This window comes from Ornithorhynchus anatinus, chromosome 18, assembly GCF_004115215.2.
Source record: "Ornithorhynchus anatinus isolate Pmale09 chromosome 18, mOrnAna1.pri.v4, whole genome shotgun sequence".
Taxonomy (NCBI): Eukaryota; Metazoa; Chordata; class Mammalia; order Monotremata; family Ornithorhynchidae; genus Ornithorhynchus; species Ornithorhynchus anatinus.
Window position 1 is genome coordinate 16,045,519 of NC_041745.1, and position 20,991 is coordinate 16,066,509.

The 20,991-nt window shown below is 57.1% G+C and overlaps 1 protein-coding gene across 18 annotated transcripts in view; it reads right to left on the minus strand.

Annotated features, from left to right (window-relative positions):
• DYSF (dysferlin) overlaps window positions 1-20,086 on the minus strand; it is a 168,494-nt gene extending 148,408 nt beyond the window's left edge. For 8 of the 18 annotated variants that reach the window (XM_029083182.2, XM_029083189.2, XM_029083178.2 and 5 more), the window contains exons 1-3: window positions 19,873-20,086; window positions 1,712-1,767; window positions 1,352-1,443 (exon numbers count right to left, since the gene is read on the minus strand). In XM_029083182.2, coding sequence (XP_028939015.1) covers window positions 1,352-1,443; window positions 1,712-1,767; window positions 19,873-19,960 — 236 coding nt within the window. In that variant the 5' untranslated portion in view covers window positions 19,961-20,086. Of the gene's footprint in view, window positions 1-1,351; window positions 1,444-1,711; window positions 1,768-9,998; window positions 10,119-19,872 lie in introns of those variants that run through there. The other 10 variants (XM_029083181.2, XM_029083177.2, XM_029083174.2 and 7 more) reach the window with 2 other exon arrangements.
• Between the last annotated feature and the right edge of the window lie 905 nt (window positions 20,087-20,991).

Genomic DNA, 20,991 nt, shown 5'->3' on the forward strand with positions numbered 1-20,991 from the left:
GCGAGGGGTGGGGAGGGGTTGGATGAGAGTGAGCCGACGGGGGCTGGTGCGGGCAGAGGGGTGTGGGACGGGATAACAGGGATGGCCTTCATCCCTAAGTTTAAAAGTCCATCAAGGCTCAGTTCTGGGTTTCCTTCTATTCTCCTTCTAGGCCCACTCCCTTGGAGAATTTATTCGCTCTCACAGCTTCAACTACCATCTCTATGCTCCAGGAGGCCTTCCCAGACTAAGCCCCCCATTTCCTCTGCTCCTCCTTCACTCCCTTTTGCTCTACCCTTCTCCCCGCCCCACAGCGCTTGTGTATATACGTACATATTTATCATTATACTTCTATTTCTTTTTATTAACGATGCACATATATCTATAATTCTATTTGTTCCTATTGATGCTACTGATGCCCATTTACTTGTTCTGACGTCTGCCTCCCCACTTCTAGACTGTGAGCCGTTGTGGGCAGGGATTGTCTCTGTTGCTGAATTATACTCTCCCAAGAGCTTACTACTGTGCTCTGCACACAGTAAGCGCTCAATAAATACGATTGAATGAATGAATGATTCCCAAATCTACGTCTCCAGCCCTCAACTTTCTCCTTCAGTGAAGTCTCACATTTTCTCTAGCCTCTGGGACATCTCTACTCGGATGGCCCGCCGACACTTCAAAGTTAGCATGTCTAAAACAGAACTCATCTTCCTGCCCAAATCCTCTCCTCCACCTGACTTTCCCCTCACATCACCACCTTTCCCATCTCACAAGTCCACAACCTGGGAGTTAACCTCAACTCTTCTCTTTTTATTCATTGTCAGTCAGTCATATTTGTTGAGTGCTTACTGTGTGCAGAGCACGGTACTAAGCAGTTGGGAGAAAACCATATTGTCACCAAATTTTGTCGGTTCTGCATCACATCTCCAGAAACACCCCCTGCCTCTCCATCCCAGTGACCACCACGCTGGACCAGGTTGCCACTTTTCACCTTGATTATCACACCAGCCTCCTCCCTGACCTCTCTGCCTCCAGTCTCTCCCCCTCCAGCCTGCATTTCACTGGGCTGCCCATATCATTTTCCTAAAATGCCATTCTTCACACGTGACCCCACTCCCACAGAACCTCTAACGGTTGCCCCTCAGCTTTAAGGCACTCATTCCGATACTCTACTTATCCACTCTCTTTTCCACTATCCCCGGGCTTGTACTCTTCACTTGGCTCCTATCCAGCCAACCTATTCCCTGTGCCCCATCCTCGCCTCTCCCGCCACTGGCCTCTGCTTCCTTCCTTCCAACCCCTGCTCTGTCCCCTGGCCCTTCCTTCCCGAAGAGGGGATTAGTGCCAGGGAAGATTCCCATCGCCAGCTCACCTGTTCCTTCCCACCGTCTCATGATCTTTCACCACCACGTGGAGCTCGGAGCTCAGGTCCAAGGGGATCCCCTTCAGGTCCCACTCGAAGCCCTGGAAAGAGAAAGGGGCTGAGTGAGGGTCCCAGAGGCTCAGCGGGGACATGGTAGCCCGGGAGCTTCAAAGCCCAGTCAGCGGGATTTGGCTCTCTGTGACTGGCTTCTGGGCCATGCCCCTGGGTGGGCAAACCTCACAGACTCACCAAGAGAGGGACACCAGCCCCCCTCCCCAGCCTTGGCCTGGAGAGACCCCAAGGAGACCCCAGGGAGACCACGGGAGAGCAACAGCCGGCTGAAGAGGTGGACGGCTGAGGGAAGCTCACCTCGTTCCACACGGGATTCAAATTGTTCTTGATGACTTTCGTCCTTTTCTTCACCCCTGAGACAAAGAGAGAAACACACAAGAGGTCACAGAGAGTCGACCCCGGCACAGGATGAAGCATCATCTGGGTTACAAAGTGTCCACTTCCCCTAGGGGCTGAGCACGCGACCACTAACCCCACTTCCATCCCAGCTCCTTGGCTCAACCCACCCTCTGGACACCCTCCTGGACACCCACCGTCATGGTCTAGGGTGGACAGTCCACCTCCCTGCTCTCCCTCCACCTCTTCGCTCTCCCATCTCCATCCCTGACTCCCTCCAGTGACCCAGAACGGTCCACCCAACATTCCTGATTCTCCCTTCTCTATCCCTGTCTGCCAGTGACCCAGCATGGACCAGCATGGACCATCCAACGTCCCTGAATCTCTCCTCTCCGACCCTGACTGTCTCTCCAATAACCCAGCATGGAGCTTCCAACATCCCTGATTCTCCCCTCTCCATCCCTGACTGTCCCTCCAGTGACCCGGCCTGGACCATCCAAACACGCCTGACTTTCCTCTCTCCAACCCGGACCATCCCTTCAGTGACCCAACATGGACCCCTCCTCCGTGGATCTGTCCAAACCCCTCTGGTCCTGCTGATGTTGCCAGTTGCGCTCTCCCAACTGCTTAGCAGAGTGCTCTGAACAGACTAAATGCTCAATAAATACTACTAATTGATTGATTGGTTCATCAGCTTCCTGGGGGAACAAAGTCCCCGTGCTCACCCACCGCTGAGGAAGAAGTGTTTCCTTGTGCTTGTTCTGACTCCCTCCAGTTCCCGCGGGTGCCCCTCATCCTTGGTTGGGGGTGGAAAGAGGGGATCAGGGGAGGATCAATTCTCTGCTCATCTACCCAACATGTAGCTGTCGAGCGTCGGGCTGGCTTCGGTCAGAAGCCGAGCCGTTTTCCTCCCCACATTCCCACAAGATAGGGACTTTGGTCAGAATCTGCCCATTTCACAGAGGGCAAGTGTCGAGGTGGGGGACTGAAGGTCACCCTGCAGGCAAGGAGTAGGCCAGGGCCCGGAATCCGGCTCTCCAAACTCCAGCCCCTTCCCCCTTCTCACCAGGCCCCCGGGAGCCGGCGGCTGCCCTTGGCCCAGAGCCCAAGGATTTCCGGCCATTGGCGGGGTCAGCCCCGAGTGCCCCCGCTGGCCGGCCGCCCCCTCCGTCTCGCCGGTCAGCGGCCACTTAATGGGCCACGTCCACGTCTCTCTCCTCCCCAGCGCAAGACGTACGACGGGGCAGTGACGGGCAACAGCTAAAAAAAACATGGCACCCGCAGAGCCCATGCATCCAAGCCCAAGCCCCCATAGAGATTTAAACGGGGCCTCCGGGAAGTGGGCCAACTGGGATCTGTGCGCCAACCTTCCCCTCCTTAGAAAAGCCGGCTCCTCCGGGAAGCCCTCAGGGAGGCTTCTTCCTTACGGTCGGTTTTCTCGTTGGGTTTTGCCTCTGTGATTTGCAGCTCTGGGATCCCCTTCTTTTACCAAGCGAATATCGGTGATTTGGGCCAACGCTCACTCCTATTCTACTGCTCTTCCTCCACGGAAGAGACTGCTTCTTTTTACCTCTCTACTCTGTTTCCAAGGGCCCAGCACAGCGCTCTGTACAGAGTAGGCACATGTATAATACTCTGCACTTAGAAGGCACCCAATACAGTACTCGGCACACTGGAAGCACCAGTAGTTTTCTGTATACAGCAGGCACTCAATACAGTGCTCTGCCTAAAGTTTGACGCACACCCAGCTCCACCCCCGGGGACCCACCCCCGCCCCCAGCATGACAGTTTTGCACAAGGTGGACACCCAGTTCAGAGCTCTGGATACAGTAGGGGCACCCGATAGACACTCAATACAGAGTTCCGTAGACAGCGTGGTAATGAGTGAGCAGCTACTCTCTGTTTTACCAGGAGACAGAAGGAGCTTAGGATGCAATAGGATGGATTTAGGGTCATTTTATTCATTCAATCATATTTCTTGAGCGCTTACTGTGTGCAGAGCACTGTTCTAAATGCTGGGGAGCGTACAATATAACAATAAACAGAGTCCCTGCCCACAACGAGCTTACAGACTAGAAGGGGAGACAGACATTAATTTAAATAAATTACGGATACAGATATCCGTACACAGATACGGATACTGTGGGGCTGAGGGGGGGGGGGGGGGGGATGAATGAGAAAGGGAGCAAGTCACAGTGACGCAGAAGGGAGTGGGAGAAGAAGAAAGGAGGGCTTAGTCAGGGAAAGCCTCTTGGAGGAGATCAAAATGATGGTATCTGTTAAATGCTTACTATGTGCCCGGCACTGTACTAAGCACTGGAGTGGATACAAGCAAATCAGGCTGGACACAATCCCTGTCCCACGTGGGGCTCACAGTCTCAATCGCCAATTTACAGATGAGGTAACTGAGGGCCCAGAGAAATGATTTGTCCAAGGTCACACAGCAGACAAGTGGCAGAGTCGGGATTAGAACCCTTGACATTCTGACTGCCAGGCCCGCGATGTATCCACTACGCCAGCTCTCTGACCTTGTTGGTTGTCTGTTGTCTTACGTGGGCTTCTCATTCTGGGGGAGGGAGAACTGGTATCCAGTCCCCATTTTAAATCTGAGGAAACTGAGGTCCAGAGAAACTAAATGACCTGCCCAAGGTCACTGAGCAGGTAAGGGGAGGAGTCAGGTTCAGAGCGCGGGTCCCCCGATTTCCAGGCCCATATGCTTAGCGGAGAAGTAGCATGGCCTGGTGGCAGAAGCACGGGCTTGGGAGTCAGAGGATGTGAGTTCTAATCCAGATCCTCCACTTGTCTTCTATGTGACCTTGGGTAAGTCGTTTCACTTCTCTGTGCCTCAGTTACTTTATCTGTAAAATGGGGGTTAAGACCGCAAGCCCCAGGTGGGACATCCTGATTAACTTGTATCCACCCCGGGGCTTAGAACAGCGCTTGGCATATAGTAAGCGCTTAACGCACCATAATTATGATCGTTATTATCATTATTACTGCTAGGGGAACAGGCCTGGTCTTCTCCAGGGGTTTTAAAGGGAGGGGCATCAATTATCTCCCCAGACGGGTCAGGGGGCTAGACGAGGTGACCTTGGGCCAGGAGCTCCCAGAGGGAGGAAGGGTCTGTTCGGGGTTATAGCACGGCCCCGTCCCTCCTGCCGACACTCCTCACTTGGATCCGATCCATCTTCCACCTGGCCCATCCCAGACCCGGCCACCGGTCGGTGACCAAGCTAACCTCAGCCCTGCCGTCCCCAGGGGCGGTTCCAGCACGGCCCCGGTGAAAATAATAATAGCAATGATATTATATAATATAATAACTATTATGGTATTCGTTAAGTGCTTAATAGTGCCAAGCATTGTTCTGACCTCTGGGGTAAATACAAGGTAATAATAACGTTGGTATTTGTTAAGCGCTTATTATGTGCAGAGCACTGTTCTAAGCGCTGGGGGAGATACAGGGTCATCAGGTTGTCCCATGTGAGGCTCACGGTTAATCCCCATTTTCCAGATGAGGGAACTGACGCAGGGGCAGGGCTGAGACGACCCGCTCGGCCTCCCGCCCCGGGCTCTGACCGAAACTCCCCTCGACCTCTCTAGTATGCGGGATCCGAGACCGTCTGCGGCGGGAGGGACGGGGGACGGACGGAGATGAAGGAAAAGGGGCGGAGAAGGGACGGTTTTCCAGGCCAGGAAAGGGCCCATCTCCAAAAATGGGAAACGAGATATCAAACTGCAGGAAGTCATTCATTCAATAGTATTTACTACGTGCAGAGCACTGTACTAAGCGCTTGGAATGAACAAGTCGGCAACAGATAGAGACGGTCCCTGCCGTCTGACGGGCTCACGGTCTAATCGGGGGCCTTCGGGCAATCGATCAGCGGCCGAGGCCCGGCCGGGCTAGCGAGTCCTGGGGAGCGACGGGCCCAAGAAAGCCGAAGGGATCTAAGAGGGAGACGGCAGAACACTGTACTGAGCGACTGGGGGAGTACGGAATGACAATAAACTGACACGTTCCCTGCCCACAACGAGCACAATTAAGAAGCCCCAGTTGTTTCGATCAGAGGTATTTATTGAGCGCTGACTGTACTGAGTACAGTATAGCAGCTGGTACACACACATTCCCTGCCCACACCGAGTTTACAGTCCGGAGGGGAGATGGCTCCGGGGCAGCCAGTCAGTCAATCGTATTTATTGAGCGTTTAGTGTGCGCAGAGCACTGTACTAAGCGCTTGGGAGAGTACAATATAACAGACACATCCCCCGCCCCATAGGAGCTTACGGTCTAGAGGGGGGCAGTCCGGCCTGGAGGCGGGAGGCTGGATCACATCCTCTGGCCTGTAAACCCATTAGGGGGAGGGAACGCATCTGCTAATTCTGTCGTCCCGAGCGCTTAGCGCAGTGCTCTGCACACAGTAAGCACTCAATGGATACGACTGAAGACCGTCTGAGGCTAGCGTGGCTCAGTGGAAAGAGCACGGGCTTTGGAGTCAGAGGTCATGGGTTCAAAATCCCGGCTCGGCCATTTGTCAGCTGTGTGACTTCGGGCAAGTCACTTAACTTCTCGGTGCCTCAGTTACCTCATCTGTAAAATGGGGATTGAGACTGTGAGCCCCACGTGGGACGACCTGATTCCCTTGTGTCTACCCCAGCGCTTAGAACAGTGCTCGGCACATAGTAAGCGCTTAACAAATACCAACATTATTATTATTCTTCCCAAGTTCCACCATCCCCCTCTTTCCCAGTGATGGATCAATCAATAATAACAATAATCGTGCTATTTGTTAAGCGCTTACTATGTGCCAGGTTCTGCACTAAGCGCTGGGGTAGATACGACGTAATCAGGTTGGACACCGTCCCATGGGGCTCACAGTCTTAAATCACCATTTGACAGATGAGGTAACTGAGCCAGAGAAGGGAAGTGACTTGCCTAAGGTCACACAGCAGACCGGTAGTGGGGGCGGGATTAGAACCCATGACCTTCTGACTCCCAGGCCCGGGCTCTAACCACTCTGCCATGCCGTTTCTCTATGGTATTTACTGAGTGCTTACTGTGCCCTGTAGACTGAAACCTCCAGGGATCGTGGATTGTACTGGACTCTCCCAACCGCTTAGTCCAGTGCTCTGCACACAGTAAGCGCTCAATAAATACCATTGAGAAGCAGCGTGGCTCGGCGGAAAGAGCACGGCCTTGGGAGTCAGAGGTCGTGCGTTCTAATTCCGGCTCCGCCACTTGCCAGCTGTGTGACTTTGGGCAAGTCAGTTGGCTTCTCTGTGCCTCAGTTGCCTCCTCTGGTAACATGGGGATGAAGACTGTGAGCCCCACGTGGGACAACTGCTTACTTTGTATCCCCCCCAGCGCTTAGAACAGTGCATGGCACATAGTAAGCGCTTAAGAAATGCCATCATCATTATTATTATTATTGTCAATTGATTGATCGATGGACTGTAAGCTCCTTCCGGGCAGGGATCACACTTACCGAGGGCTTATTCCAGTGCTCGGCACACACGTAAGGTGCTCAATAAATACCTCGACTGATTGATTGATGGCAGAGAATTCCTTCGGGAGGCGGGGGGGCGTGGATCAGCTGCCTAGAGAGATGGTCAGTGGGGCTCCTGGTCGGGTGGGGGGGGGGGGGGAAGGGGAAGGAGAGGAAAAAGGTGTCAAGATGAGGAACAGAACAATGGCCGAGCGGAGATCCCGGAGTCCCAAGGGCGCACAGAGACATTCCCTGAGAAGCGGACTTCCCACTCCTCCGCCCCCTCCGCCATGGCTACAAAAGGTCAAGAGCCGCAGAAAAGCTGAAACAAATTTAAAGAAAAAGGGGCAGGCGTCTTGGCCTAAGGGAAGCCCCTAAAACACTCTTTTTGCTCCCCCTTTTCTCCCCCCAGCCCTCACGCACACGTACTCTCGGAGTGGCTCGCCACGGGCTCTGGGCAAACACACACGTCCACACGTGCTCTCTCCCATACGGATCACTCAGTTAGTAACACCGGTTGAGCGTCTGCTCGGAACAGAGCACCGGAAGGTGGTGGAAGACACCGTCGCTGCCCTCGAGGAATTTACAATTTACACACCGGGAAGGGTATAAGGAAGGATACGTGCACAGGTGCAGGGAGCCGGCGGAGGCCAGGCACCGTACTGAAAAAGGGCTGGGGTTAAATACAAGCTAATCCGGTCGGACACAATCCCTGTCCCACATGAGGCTGGCAGTCCCGATGCCCGTTTTACAGCTGAGGTGACTGAAAGCACAGAGGAGTGAAGTGACCTGCTCAAGGTCACGCAGCAGACACCCGGCAGAGCCGGGATTAGAATCCAGGCCCTTCTGACTCCCTGGCCCGAGGTCTATCCCCTAGGTCTGCTGCTTCTCTATAAAAGTTTACGGGCGATAAAGGAACGGAAGGCGAATAGGGCGGGGAGACGAGTTTTTAGTCAAGGACGGTTTCCTGAAGATGTGATTTAGGAAGGGCTTTGAAGAGTCTTGATCTGTTGGATGTGAAGGGGGAGAGATTCTCACTCACACGTGAACCCTCACCCGTGCTCTCACATATAGACTAATTAATAATAATTCCCTTTAATTTTTCCAGCCCTTTCTTTTTCCCAAAGCAGTACCGCATCGATTGACTTCGAGGCAGAGAGAAGCAGATTTTACGATTCCCCTTTTGCGGAGGAGGAGACTGGCCCAGAGAGGTTAGGAGACCCGAGCAGCCTCACCGAGCCGCCCACTAGCAAAACTGATTCTCTCCTGATTCAGTGCTGGTCATCAGGACTTTCCCTGACCCGGGGCCAGCCAAGATCAAGCAAGTTGACGCTGACCGGCTTCTAAGATGAGCAGGAAAGGAACCGGGCCCGGGAGTCAGAGGACTGAGTCTAATCCGGGTTCCGCACCGTCATTCGGTCGTATTTATTGAGGGCTTACTGTGTGCGGAGCGTTGCATTAAGCGCTTGGGAGAGCACAGTACAACAATCAAACAGTCACATTCCCTGCCGCGTACGGGCCTCACGGTCTGGAACAGACGTCGATAGAATAAATAAAATGACAGAATGTGCCTACGTGGTGTGGGGCTGCGAGGGGGGAGGAGCAAAAGGAGCAGGTTAATGCAGGAGGGAGCGGGAGATGAGGAAAAGCGGGGCTTAGTCCGGGAAGCCCTCTTGGAGGAGATGGGCCTTCACTGAGGCTTTGAAGCGGGGGAGAGTCACTGTCGGTTAGATTATTCCTTCATCTTTCATTCAATCGTATTTGTTGCACGTTTACTGTGTCCAGAGAACACTGTAACAATAAACAGACAGGTTCCCTGCCCGCAACAAATGAACGCTTTCCCGTTATGTGACCTTGCGCAAGTCACTTCACTCTTTATGCCTCAGTTCCCTTCCCTGTAACATGGGGACTCGGTACCTGTTCTCCCTCCTTTTTAGACTGTGAGCCCTTGAGGGACAGGGACCGCGTCCACTCCCGTGCTCGGCACGATGTAAGCACTTTAGAAATACCGCTATTACTCTACCTAAGGCCTCCCGAGAAGGAGAAGAAGATGGGAGAAAGTGAGCGATACAGAGATGTCCGGGAGCAGCTCCGGGTCACAGCGCTGCGGGCCCAAACCAGAACCCACTCGGGATCCACCCAGGGCCCACCTGGGATCCACCTGGGGTCCACCCCCACCCAGAACCCACTCGGGGGTCCACCCAAGCTCCACCCAGGACCCAGCCAGAATCCAGCCAGGGTCCACCTGGGATCCACCCATCATCCATCCCCATCCAGAGCCCACTCAGGGTCCCCCCGGGGACCATCCGGGGTCCACCCAGGACCCACCCGGGGCTCACCAGGGACCACCCAGCCAGGTGGGTCCAGCCAGACCCAATCCGGGGCCCACCCGGGATCCACCCACGATCCACCCCCACCCAGAACCCACTCAGGGTCCAGCTAATACTAATGTTGGTATTCGTTAAGCGCTTACTACGTGCAGAGCACCCTTCTAGGCTCTGGGGTCGATCCAGGGTCATCAGGTTGTCTCCCCCGAGCCTTCACGGTCCCCATTTTCCAGATGAGGTAACCGAGGCCCAGAGAAGCGAAGTGACTCGCCCTCAGTCGCACAGCCGACAAGTGGCAGGGCCCATGACCTCGGACTCCCAAGCCCGGGCTCTTTCCAAGATCCACCCGGGACCCACCCACCAGAATTCACCCGGGGCCCAGCCAGGGTCCAGCCGGGCCGGATCCAGGCAGGATCCGTCCCTGGCCCCGGCTCCCCTCACCTCGGAAGCTGAGGCTGGCGACGGGGTCGCTGCGGCGGCCCTTCTTCTCCACGCTGGGGAGGGAGCCGGCCCTCTGCAAGAGGCAGCACAGCATGGCCGGCCGGACAGTGACCGGGACTCTCCAGCCAGGGAGGGAAAGGAGCCCGGGCAGGGAGGGAGGCTGGACCGGGGACAGAGGGAGGAGCAGAGAAGGGGAGGAGCGGAGGGAGGCCGGGCCTGGGGAGGACCAGAGGGAGAGGAGGAGGAGGAGGAGGAGGAGGAGGAGGAGGATGGCATCCGTTATTCAGCGCTTACTATGGGCCGAGCACTGTTCTAAGCGCTGGGGGAGATACAAGGTGATCGGGTTGCCCCTGCTGGGGCTCTCGGTCTTAATCCTCCTTGGACAGATGCGGTCCGTACAGAGAATAATAATAATTATAATGACGACGTTGGTATTTGTTAAGCGCTTACTATGTGCAGAGCACTGTTCTAAGCGCTGGGGGAGATACAGGGTCATCAGGTGGTCCCACAGTTAATCCCCATTTTCCAGATGAGGTAACCGAGGCCCAGAGAAGCGAAGTGACTCGCCCACAGTCTGACGAGTGTGACGAGTGGCAGAGCCGGGAGTCCAACTCGTGACCTAATAATAATAATAATGATGATGTTGGTATTTGTTAAGCGCTTACTATGTGCCGAGCACTGTTCTAAGCGCTGGGGGAGACACAGGGGAATCAGGTTGTCCCACATGGGGCTCACAATCTTAATCCCCGTTTTACAGATGAGGTAACCGAGGCACAGAGAAGTTAAGTGACTCGCCCACAGTCACACAGCCGACGAGTGGCAGAGCTGGGATTCGAACTCATGACCTCTGACTCCGAAGCCCGTGCTCTTTTCCACTGCGCCACGCTTCCCGTTCTAAGCACCGTTCTAAGCGCGAGGGTTGATGCGAAGAAATCAGGTTGTCCCCCCTGGGGCTCACGGCCTTCATCCCCATTTGACAGATGAGGGAACTGAGGCCCAGAGAAGCGAAGTGACTTGCCCCGGGTCACAGAGTTGATAAGCGGAGGGATCGGAACCCATGACCTCTGACTCCCGAGCCCGGGCTCCTGCCACTAAGCCGCTGGCTTGCCCAAGGTCACACAGCAGGCGATTGGCGAGCGGAGGGAGGAGAGGAGGGAGGCTGGGCTTGGGGGTGGCATTCGTCCATTCATTCGTTCCATCGTATTTATTGAGCGCTTACTGTGTGCGGAGCTCTGTACTAAGCGCTTGGAAAGTACGGTTCGGCAGAGGGAGGGACAGAGAGAAGCTGGGCCGGGGAGGAGCAGAAGGACGCCGGGCCTGGGCCTGGCAGAGGGCATATTAAGCGCCGGAGTAGATGCGCGATATTCAGGTCCCACATGGGGCTCACAGTCTAAGTGGGAGGGCAGACAGGTATCGAATCCCCATTTTGCAGATCAGAGAAGTTAAATGATTTGCCCGAGATCACAAGGGCAGGTTCGTGGTGGGTTTGGGATAGAAGCAGCGCGGCTCAGTGGAAGGAGCCCGGGCTTGGGCGTCAGAGGTCACGGGTTCGAATCCCGTCTCTGCCCCCTGGCAGCTGTGTGACTGTGGGCGAGTCACTTCACTTCTCTGGGCCTCAGTGACCTCTTCTGGGAAATGGGGATGAAGACCGTGAGCCTCACGTGGGACAGTCTGATTCCCCTGTATCTCCCCCAGCGCTTAGAACAGTGCTCTGCACAGAGTAAGCGCTTAACAAATACCGACATTATTATTGATTAGACCGTAAGCCCGTCAAAGGGCAGGGACTGTCTCTATCTGTTGCCGATTCGTTCATTCCAAGCGCTTAGTACAGTGCTCTGCACATAGTAAGCGCTCAATAAATACTATCGAATTAGAACCCGGATCCAGGATCATCTGAGTCCTTGGCCTGTGCCCTTTCCATTAGGGCTTGCTGCTTCTCACTCCACGCTGCTTGATACCTTCGATTAGTTTTGTTGCCTGTCTCCCCCGTTTAGGCTGCGAGCCCATCACTGGGCGGGGACGGTCCCTACCTGTTGCCGAATTGTCCACTCCAAGCGCTTAGCACAGTGCTCTGCGCATAGTAAGCGCTCAATAAATACGACTGAATGCATGAAAGAATGAACGAGGGACAGGGAGACGCTGGGCCGGAGGGAGGCTGGGCCTGGGGGGGGGGGCAGAAGGAAGAGTTTGCCGACGCCGATCCCGCCACCGCTCTTCGACTGCTTCCTAACAACTGGACACGCAGGGTGGCTCGGTGGCAAGAGCCCGGGCTTGGGTTCTAATCCCGGCTCCGCCGCTTGTCAGCTGTGTGACTGTGGCCAAGTCACTTCACTGGGCCTCGGTGACCTCATCGGTCAAATGGGGATTAAGGCTGTGAGCCCCACGCGGGACAGCCGGATCGCCTTGTATCTCCCCCGACACCAGCGCTTAGAACAGTGCTTGGCACACAGATACCGGCACTACCCACCTCCCGGGCCTCCCGGCCCCCAGGCCCGGGCGATCCCCGGGGGGCAGATGAGCTGTACGGGATCATCACACATCCCCACACTGACAACCTCACCCTGTCACCCACTAATAAACCCGTAAAACACATTTTCTCACCTACTACAAACCCTGGGCCGCGCCAACACACCCACAACATGCTACACACAGTGATCCACACATTGTCTTCTCTTAGTAAGTCCCAAGCAACGGGTCACCCGACAGTGTACACACACGCACACGCAAGCCCGTACACACCTGTGTGTGTGCCAGCCAATTTGCCCAAACCTTCTCTTGGGGCGACTGGGAACCCCGAGCAGCAATGATCCAATTTGGGGCGGGGGGGGGGGGGGGGATCAGATCTGACTGCTCCCTCGGACCTCTCGCCCCCACCTTTCCTCTGCAGGGGACCCAGGGTTGGAGATGATAATAATAATAGCGCTTACTGCGTGCCAGGCACTGTTCGAAGCGCCGGGGTAGATACGAGGTAATCAGGTCGTCCCACGGGGGGCTCAGAGGCTTAATCCCCGTTTTACAGATGAGGGAACTGAGGCCCAGAGAAGTGAAGCGACATGTCCGAGGTCACACGGCAGACACGTAGCGGAGTCGGGATTAGAACCCAGGTCCTCTGACTCCCAAGCCCGCCCTTTTGCCACCAGAAGCTGGGGTCCCCCTCCCCCTTAAGCCGTGAGCCCCACGTGGGACGGAGACTGAGTCTGACCTGTTTCTCTTCTATCTACCCCGGCACTTAGTACAGAGCTTAGTACAAATAAATACATTTATTATCGCCGCCTAGTCCAGGGCCCTGCACCCCTGGGGGCTCAGCTCCGTCTGGGGACCACCCGGCCGGTGCTTGCCCAAAGATGCGACACGTTGGGCCCATTCTTCCTTTTAAAGACGCGAAACGGGAGGTCGGCAGACTCCTTCAGGTGGTAAATCACGGCTGCAAGACGGTAGTCCTAGCGGTAATACTGTTCATTCATTCACTGGATCGCATTTATTGAGCGCTTAGTGTGTGCAGAGCACCGTACTAAGCGCTTGGAATGGACAACCGGGCAAGAGATAGAGACGATCCCTGCCCAGCGACGGGCTCACAGTCTAAAAGGGGGAGACAGACAACAAAACGAGACGAGTAGTCGGGCATCACGACCATCAAGCTATATACACATCATTAATAAAATAAATAGAGTAATAAATAATATATACAAATATACACAAGTGCTGTGGGGATGGGCAGGGGGTAGAGCAGAGGGAAGAAATGGGGGGAATGGCGAGGGGATTAGGGGCGGAGGGAAAGGGAGGGCTCCGTCCGGGAAGGCCTCCCGGAGGAGGTGAGCTAGCGGTAATCGGAGCAGTAGTAATAATAATAATTACGGTATTTGCTAAGCACTTACTCTGGGCCTGGAGATATTGCCCAAATGGTCCTTCCTCCCTATCCTCTAACGATCATAACGATGGTATGTGAAAGCGCTTACTGTGTGTCGGGCACTGTACTGAGCACCGGGGTGGAACCAAGCAAATCGGGTTGGACACATTCCCTGTCCCACTTGGGGCTCACAGTCTAAATCCCCATTTTACAGGTGTGGGAACCGAGGCCCAGAGAAGTGAAGCGACTTGCCCGAGGTCACACAGTCAACGAGTGGCAGAGTGAGATTAGCACCCATGACCTTCTGACTCCCAGGCCCGGGCTCTACCCACTACACGATGCTGCTTCTCACTAATACCTATAATTCTGTTTATTTTGATGGTATCGATGCCCGTCTATTTGTTTTGTTGTCTGCCTCCCCCTTCTAGACCGCGAGCCCGTCGTTGGGCAGGGATTGTCTCTATCTGTTGCCGAACTGTACTTCCTAAGCGTTTAGTACAGTGCTCTGCACGCAGTAAGCGCTCAATAAATACGGCTGAATGAATGAATGACTAGCAGCAGCAGCTACGGTATTTACTGGCATAGTATTACTGAACGCCAAACACCGAGCTAAGTGCTTAGGCAAGTCCATCAGAAGCCCAAGACACATTCCCTTCCCCCACGGAGCTTCCGGGCCAGCGGGGAAGACGGACATAGAGAAGCAGCGTGGCTCAGAGGAAAGAGCCCGGGCTTGGGAGTCAGAGGTCATGGGTTCGAATCCCAGATCTGCCACTTGTCAGCTGTGTGACTGCCGGCAAGTCACTTCACTTCTCGGTGCCTCAGTTACCTCCTCTGGAAAATGGGGATTAACTGTGAGCCTCACGTGGGACAACCCGATGACCCTGTATCTACCCCGGCTCTTAGAACGGTGCTCTGCACACAGTAAAGCCCTTAACAGATACCAACATTAATTATTGCTAAAGGGGGCGATTTTATGAGAACCAGAAGGGGGTCTTGCTCCTACTCACTTCCCAGCTGCCTACCACCATCTCCAGGGGTCAGGGAGGAAGGGCGGGGAACCCGGCTCGGTGGTTACGGGGGGGATGCGTGGCCAGACACACCAGTCGCTGCAGAGGGGATTGGGCAGATCCATGAAGAAGTGGCCCATGTTGGGTTCCCGGAGGGACAGTCGGGGATGGAGAGGGGAGAGTCAGGGGTGTCGGATGGCTCACGCTGGGTCACCGGAGGGACAGTCAAGAATGCCGAGAGGAGAGTCAGAGGCATTGAATGGTCCGCTCTGGGTCACTGGAGGGAGATTTGGAGATGGAGAGGGGGGAGTCGGGGGTGTTGGATGGTCCTGAGCTGGGTGGGTCACGGGAGGGAAAATTCAGGGATGGACAGGGCAGATTCAGGGGTGTTGGGGCTCCGGAGGGACATTCGAGGATGGAGATGGGAGAGTCGGGGTTATCGGACGGTTCATGCTGGGTCATTTGATGAAGATCTGGGGTCAGAGAGGGGAGAGTCAGGGATGTTGGATGGTCCATACTGGGTCACTGGAAGGAGAATCAGCAGCGGAGAGGGGAGCGCCAGGGGCGTTGGCTGGTCCGTGCTGGGTCACCGGAGGGACGGGCGGGGATGGAGAGGGGAGAGTCGAGGGCATGGGACGGTCTGTGCCGAGGGACAGTCAGGGACGGAGCGGGGAGAGTCAGAGTTATTGAATGGTCGGCGCTGGGTCATTGGACCCAAATTTGGGAACGGAGAGGGAAGAGCCGGGGGGTTGGGACGGCCCACGCTGGGTCACTGGAAGGAGAGTCAGCAACGGAGAGGGGAGAGTCAGTGATCTGCGCTGGATCACTGGAGAGACAGGGATGGAGATGGCAGTTTCAGTGGTGTCGGACGGTCTTTGCTGGGGCACTGGGTGGAAGGACAGGGATGGATCAGTAGTATTTAAATCAATTGTGTTTACTGAGCACTTACTTGGGAGAGTATGGTATCGCAGAGTTGGAAGACACATTCCCCGTCCACAACAAGCTTGCAGTCTAAAGGGGGAGTCGGGCAGGTGCCCAGGTCGTTAGGTGGCCAGGTCATTAGGGGCAAGGGATGGGGGAGGCAGGGGGACAGGGGGTTTGAGGAGGGAGCTAAATGACTGGAACAACCACTGACAGCAAATGGGCACGGGTGTCCGTAAGGACGGAGAAATCATTCTGCCAGGCAGAAGAGAGGGCAGAGTTCAAATCCAGATTTCCGCCAGCAGCTCCGGGACTGATGAGGACCAGAGCCAGGATCCCCTCCAGAGCCTGAACCCATGAGCCAGAGGGGTGACCCGACCCGGACCCGGCCCTTCTCCATCCCTCTTCTGGACTGTCGTCGGACCCCCCCCCCGGCGGAACCGGCCCGGGGGCGGAAAGGAAACCGTGACAGCTAAATAACAGTAATGATTTACTGAGCGCTTACTCTGTGCCAAGCACTGCATCAGGCACCGTAGGTATATCATAAGCAGATTGGGCCCAGTCCCTGTCCCAGCCTAAAAGGGGAAGCGCACGGTTTGAATCCTTATTCCACAGGTGAAGAAACTGAAGGCCAGAAAAGTTAAGAGACGCGTCCAGAGTCACGCAACGGTCGAGTGGAAGAGTCAGAATTAGAAATCGAGGCCCGTGCTCTTTCCACTAGGCCGTGTTGCTTCTGCTTCAATTCCCCTCCCCATCTGTATCCTGTCCCCCATCTCCCCGGGATGTTGATGACTCAGTTTCCGGGATAGGAGGCACAGGACGGAGCAGAGGTCGGGGGGTTAGATGATCCGGCCGCAGCCGGACAGAGTGTGGGAAGGAGGTGGGGGGGGCTTGACCGCCCACAACAGGTGTCCCCGTCATCAGCACCCTTCCCTCCCCAAGAAGGATTTCCACCCCCGAGAGGAATGAAGTCAGAGCAGAGCACCCTGTTGTCCTCCGGGACTTGGTTCGGGTTCCCCAAGACCCTCACCCCCTAGCTGCCCCCAAGGGGGCGGGGGGGTGTCACCCGGTTTTCTGGCCCGCCCCGCAGGCCACCAACTCCCTCCGCAGGGCTCCTCTCGCTCCTCCTCCGAGTGACCGCGGAGGGATGCGGGAAGCCGGGGTGAGGCCGGAGCGGGGAGAGAGGGTGGGTCTGCCTGAGCCACGAGTCACTGCCACCCAGGCCCTCTCAGTTCTCCCAAGCCCACCCCCAGGAGCCCCCTCCCCCACACCGTCCACCCCAGCCAGACCACCAGCAAGGGGCAGCTTCGGCCCGGCCGTAAGAGACCGACTGGGGTCCCTTGATGGGATTTGTCGAGCACTTACTACGTGTCAGATACCGTTCTGAGTGCCGGGGTGGACAGAGTCCCTGTCCTCCCCGGGGCTCACGGTCTAAATAGGAGGGAGAAAGGAAAAAGTGAAGCACGGAGAACTTGAGCGACTCTCCCAAGGTCACCCAGCAAGCAGTCGGCCGAGCCGGGATTTGAATCCAAACCCTCTGACTCCCAGGCCCGGGCTCCTTCCACTAGGCCACGCTGCTTCTACCGTGCCCCGTGGCCTGAGACCCCAGCCCCCTTTCCAAAGATGACGAGCACTTGGCACGGTGCTTCGCGCGCGGTAACGGCTCAGTAAATACGACTGGTGGGATGAGAGGACGAACGAATGAATATGTGGCTCTCCGTTTCCGAGATCTTGGCTTGCCGGTGACCCACCCATCCGGGGGAGAGCCGGTCTGGCCACAGGGCCTCCCTGGACCCGGCCCAGACCCCCGGACGCACCGGACCGCGGCTGGGCAGTGGCCTGCCGGCAACGAACCGGCCACGGGCCGGAAAGTCCTCCCCTCATCCCTCCCGCTGCAGAAGCAGCGTGGCGCAGTGGAAAGAGCACGGGCTTTGGAGTCAGGGCTCATGAGTTCGAATCCCAGCTCTGCCACCTGTCAGCTGTGTGACTGTGGGCAAGTCACTTCACTTCTCTGTGCCTCAGTTCCCTCATCTGTAAAATGGGGATTAAGACCGTGAGCCCCACGTGGGACAACCTGATTCCCCTGTGTCTACCCCAGCGCTTAGAACAGTGCTCTGCACATAGTAAGCGCTTAACAAATACCAACATTATCATTATTATTATCTCCTTTCCCAGGAGTCTCTGGGGGACAGGGCCGGGGCCGTGGGGGTGCCTGGCAGTGGCAGAGTTTGGTTCCAGAGGTTCGCGGAGCTCTCCCTCGCCTGCTTCTCCAACACTGCCCCGCCAACGGCTCGATCTGCAAGGCAGGAAAGGCCCCTCTCTGTTCTTTAAGGCGCTCGGTGCTGAAGGATGGGGAAACCGAGGCAGGAGAAAGAAGTCAGTTCCAGGGGAAGGAGACTGAAGGTTCAGGGAGCTTCGCTGAACAAGCCCGCTGCTCTCTGTCCCCCGAACTCAGCTCTCCTCGCCCCACGCCCCACGCCCGCAATGCCCTCCGCCGCCTACGGCCGCGGAAAGAGCCCGGGCTTCGGAGTCAGAGGTCACGGGTTCGACTCCCGGCTCGGCCACTTGTCAGCCGTGTGACCGTGGGCGAGTCGCTTCACTCCTCTGGGCCCGTCACCTCATCTGTAAAATGGGGATTAACCGTGAGCCTCACGTGGGACGACCCCATGACCCTGTATCTACCCCAGCGCTTAGAACGGCGCTCTGCGCGTAGTGAGCGCTCAACAGATACCAACTGAATAATTATCGTCATTATTACAAGGAGTCCGGCCTCCTCCGGGAAGCCTTCCCAGGTCCATCCTGGCCGATCCCCATCAATTCACTGCTGTCTCCCCCCGAACATGTGCGTACCCTATCTCCCTCTAGACTGTGAGCTCGTCGCGAGCAGGGAAGGTGCCCACCAACCCTGTCGCAGTGTACGCTCCCAAGCGCTTAGTACGGAGCCCTGCACGCAATAGGCACTCGATGCACACGATCGACTGGGTGACTGATCTTCCTCATCCTGCAGGCAGCGGCCCCCAACCCCCACCTCCTCTGCCCCTTCCCCCTGCCCGGAAAAGGCGTCTGCTGCCAACCGGGCAGGACGAGTTGAAGGCCCCGGGACAGCTGGGCCAAGGATGACGGCCAGAGGGGGGAGGGCGGGGAACTGCAGGCCTGGGGAGAGGGCTGAGGGAGGTGGGGGACGTCTATATATAGCACCGGGTGGCCTGGGCCAGACTATCTCCGGCTGGAGACGAGCCGGGCGCCGGGTGGGGGAGGAGGGCCCCGCTGCAGGGGCCGGGCCGGGGGCTCGGGGGGAGATCTGAGAGCGACGTCGAGGCCGGGAATACGGGTCGGGACTCATGACTTGAGGATCCCCTCCCAGCCCCCGGCCCAGACCCGCTTCCCTGGCCCGGGGCCTAGATCGGGGGGGCCTACTAGCAGCCTCTTCGGCCCTCGGATCCGCCAAGGGTCCAGGAGGGGCTGCGGCCACCTCCCGTCCCTGGCCGAGCCGGGGTCTCCCCTCCAGGTCCAGACCCAGCGGCCTCCTCCTCATCCCCTCCTCTCCTTCCCACCGAGAACCGGGCATCTTGAGGGCCTCCCATCTGGGATCTCTCTATCTCCGACCGTCTCTGAGCGCCTCATCTCTCTCTCCGATGCCAGTCTCTGTCTCGGAGCGCTGCCCCCCTCGCTCTTGCCTCTGTTTCTCTCTCAGTGCCCCGTCTCTGGGTCTCTAAGTGACCCACCCTCTCTCTCTGCCCCGGCGTCCGGGCAGTGCCCCGCCTTTCTCTTCTCTGTTTCTCCCTCTGCGCCTGTCTCTCTCTGTCTCTGAGTGCCCCGCCTCCCCCTGCGCCCGCCCGTGTCGGCGTGCCCACCTCTCTCTCGTCTCTCTGAGCCTATTTCCCTCCCTGCACCTGTTCTCTCTGTCTCTGCGTCGCCCACGTCTCTCTCGCCCCTCTCTGCGCCCGCCTGTCTCTGCGTGCCCACCTCCCTCCTGGCTCCCTCTGTGCCTGTCTCTCCGTCTCTGCGTGCCGCCCCCGCCCCCCCCCCCCAAACCCCGGTCTCTGGAGGCTGTGTCTCTGTGGGTCCGGGGGTCCCCGGCCGCGCCCGCCGTGCCCACCTGCGAAGACCACCGAGCAGTAGGCATCGCTGAGGTCGGTGTCGGGGGTCTGGACGTTCTCGGCGTGCAGGACGAAGACCCTCAGCATCCTCGATCCTCGGGATCGCTCGCCCTCCGGCCGGGGGACGAGGACCGGGCCCGCAATCCGACTCGGCCGGCCGGCGACGCCGCAGAGATCATCTGCGACACGCTGGTCCGGCCGGCCGGCCGGTCCCCTCCCTCCCCCCGAAGCCCCGCCCCGAGCCTGGCGACGGTTCGCTTTCCGGGGCCCCGCCGCTATCCGTCCATTGACTGAGCGGCGCTCGATGCCATTCACTGAGCGCTCGCCGTGCGCCGAGCACTGTACTGAACGCTCGGGAGACCGCACGATAACAATGATTACGGCGTTCGTTAAGCGCTTAGCTGTGTACTGGTTAACTCCGTACTAATAGCTAGTTGACTTAACGCTGTACTGAGCGCTGGGGCGGATGCGAGCAGATCAGGTTGGACGCAGTCTCGCTGTCTCGAGCCCCATTTTCCGGGTGGGGTCACTGAGGCCCGGAGAACAATCCTGGCATCTGTTAAGCGCTTACTCTGCGCAGAGCACCGTTCTAAGCGCTGGGGGAGATACAGGGTCATCGGGCGGTCCCCCGCGAGGCTCACGGCTGATCCCCGTTTTCCAGACGAGGTCGCCGAGGCCTAGAGAAGCAGCGTGGCTCAGTGGAAAGAGCACGGGCTTGGGAGCCGGAGGTCACGGGTTCGAATGCCGGCCCTGCCGCTTGTCGGCCGTGTGGCTGTGGGCAAGTCGCTTCACTTCTCCGGGCCTCAGTGACCTCAACTGGAAAATGGGGATGGAGATTGCGAGCCTCATGTGGGACGATCTGATTACCCTGTATGCCCCAGTGCTTAGAACAGTGCTCTGCACATAGTAAGCTCTGAACAGATACCAGATACCCGGAGAAGTCACGCGGCTGACAGGTGGCGGAGTCGGGATTAGAACCCAGGACCTCTGACTCCCAAGCCCGGGCTCTTGCCACTGGGCCGCGCCGCTTCTCTGCTCGTCCCTGTTTACTGGCGTTGATGTCATTAGACCGTGAGCCCGTTACCGGGCAGGGATCGTCTCTATCCGTTGCCGAGCTG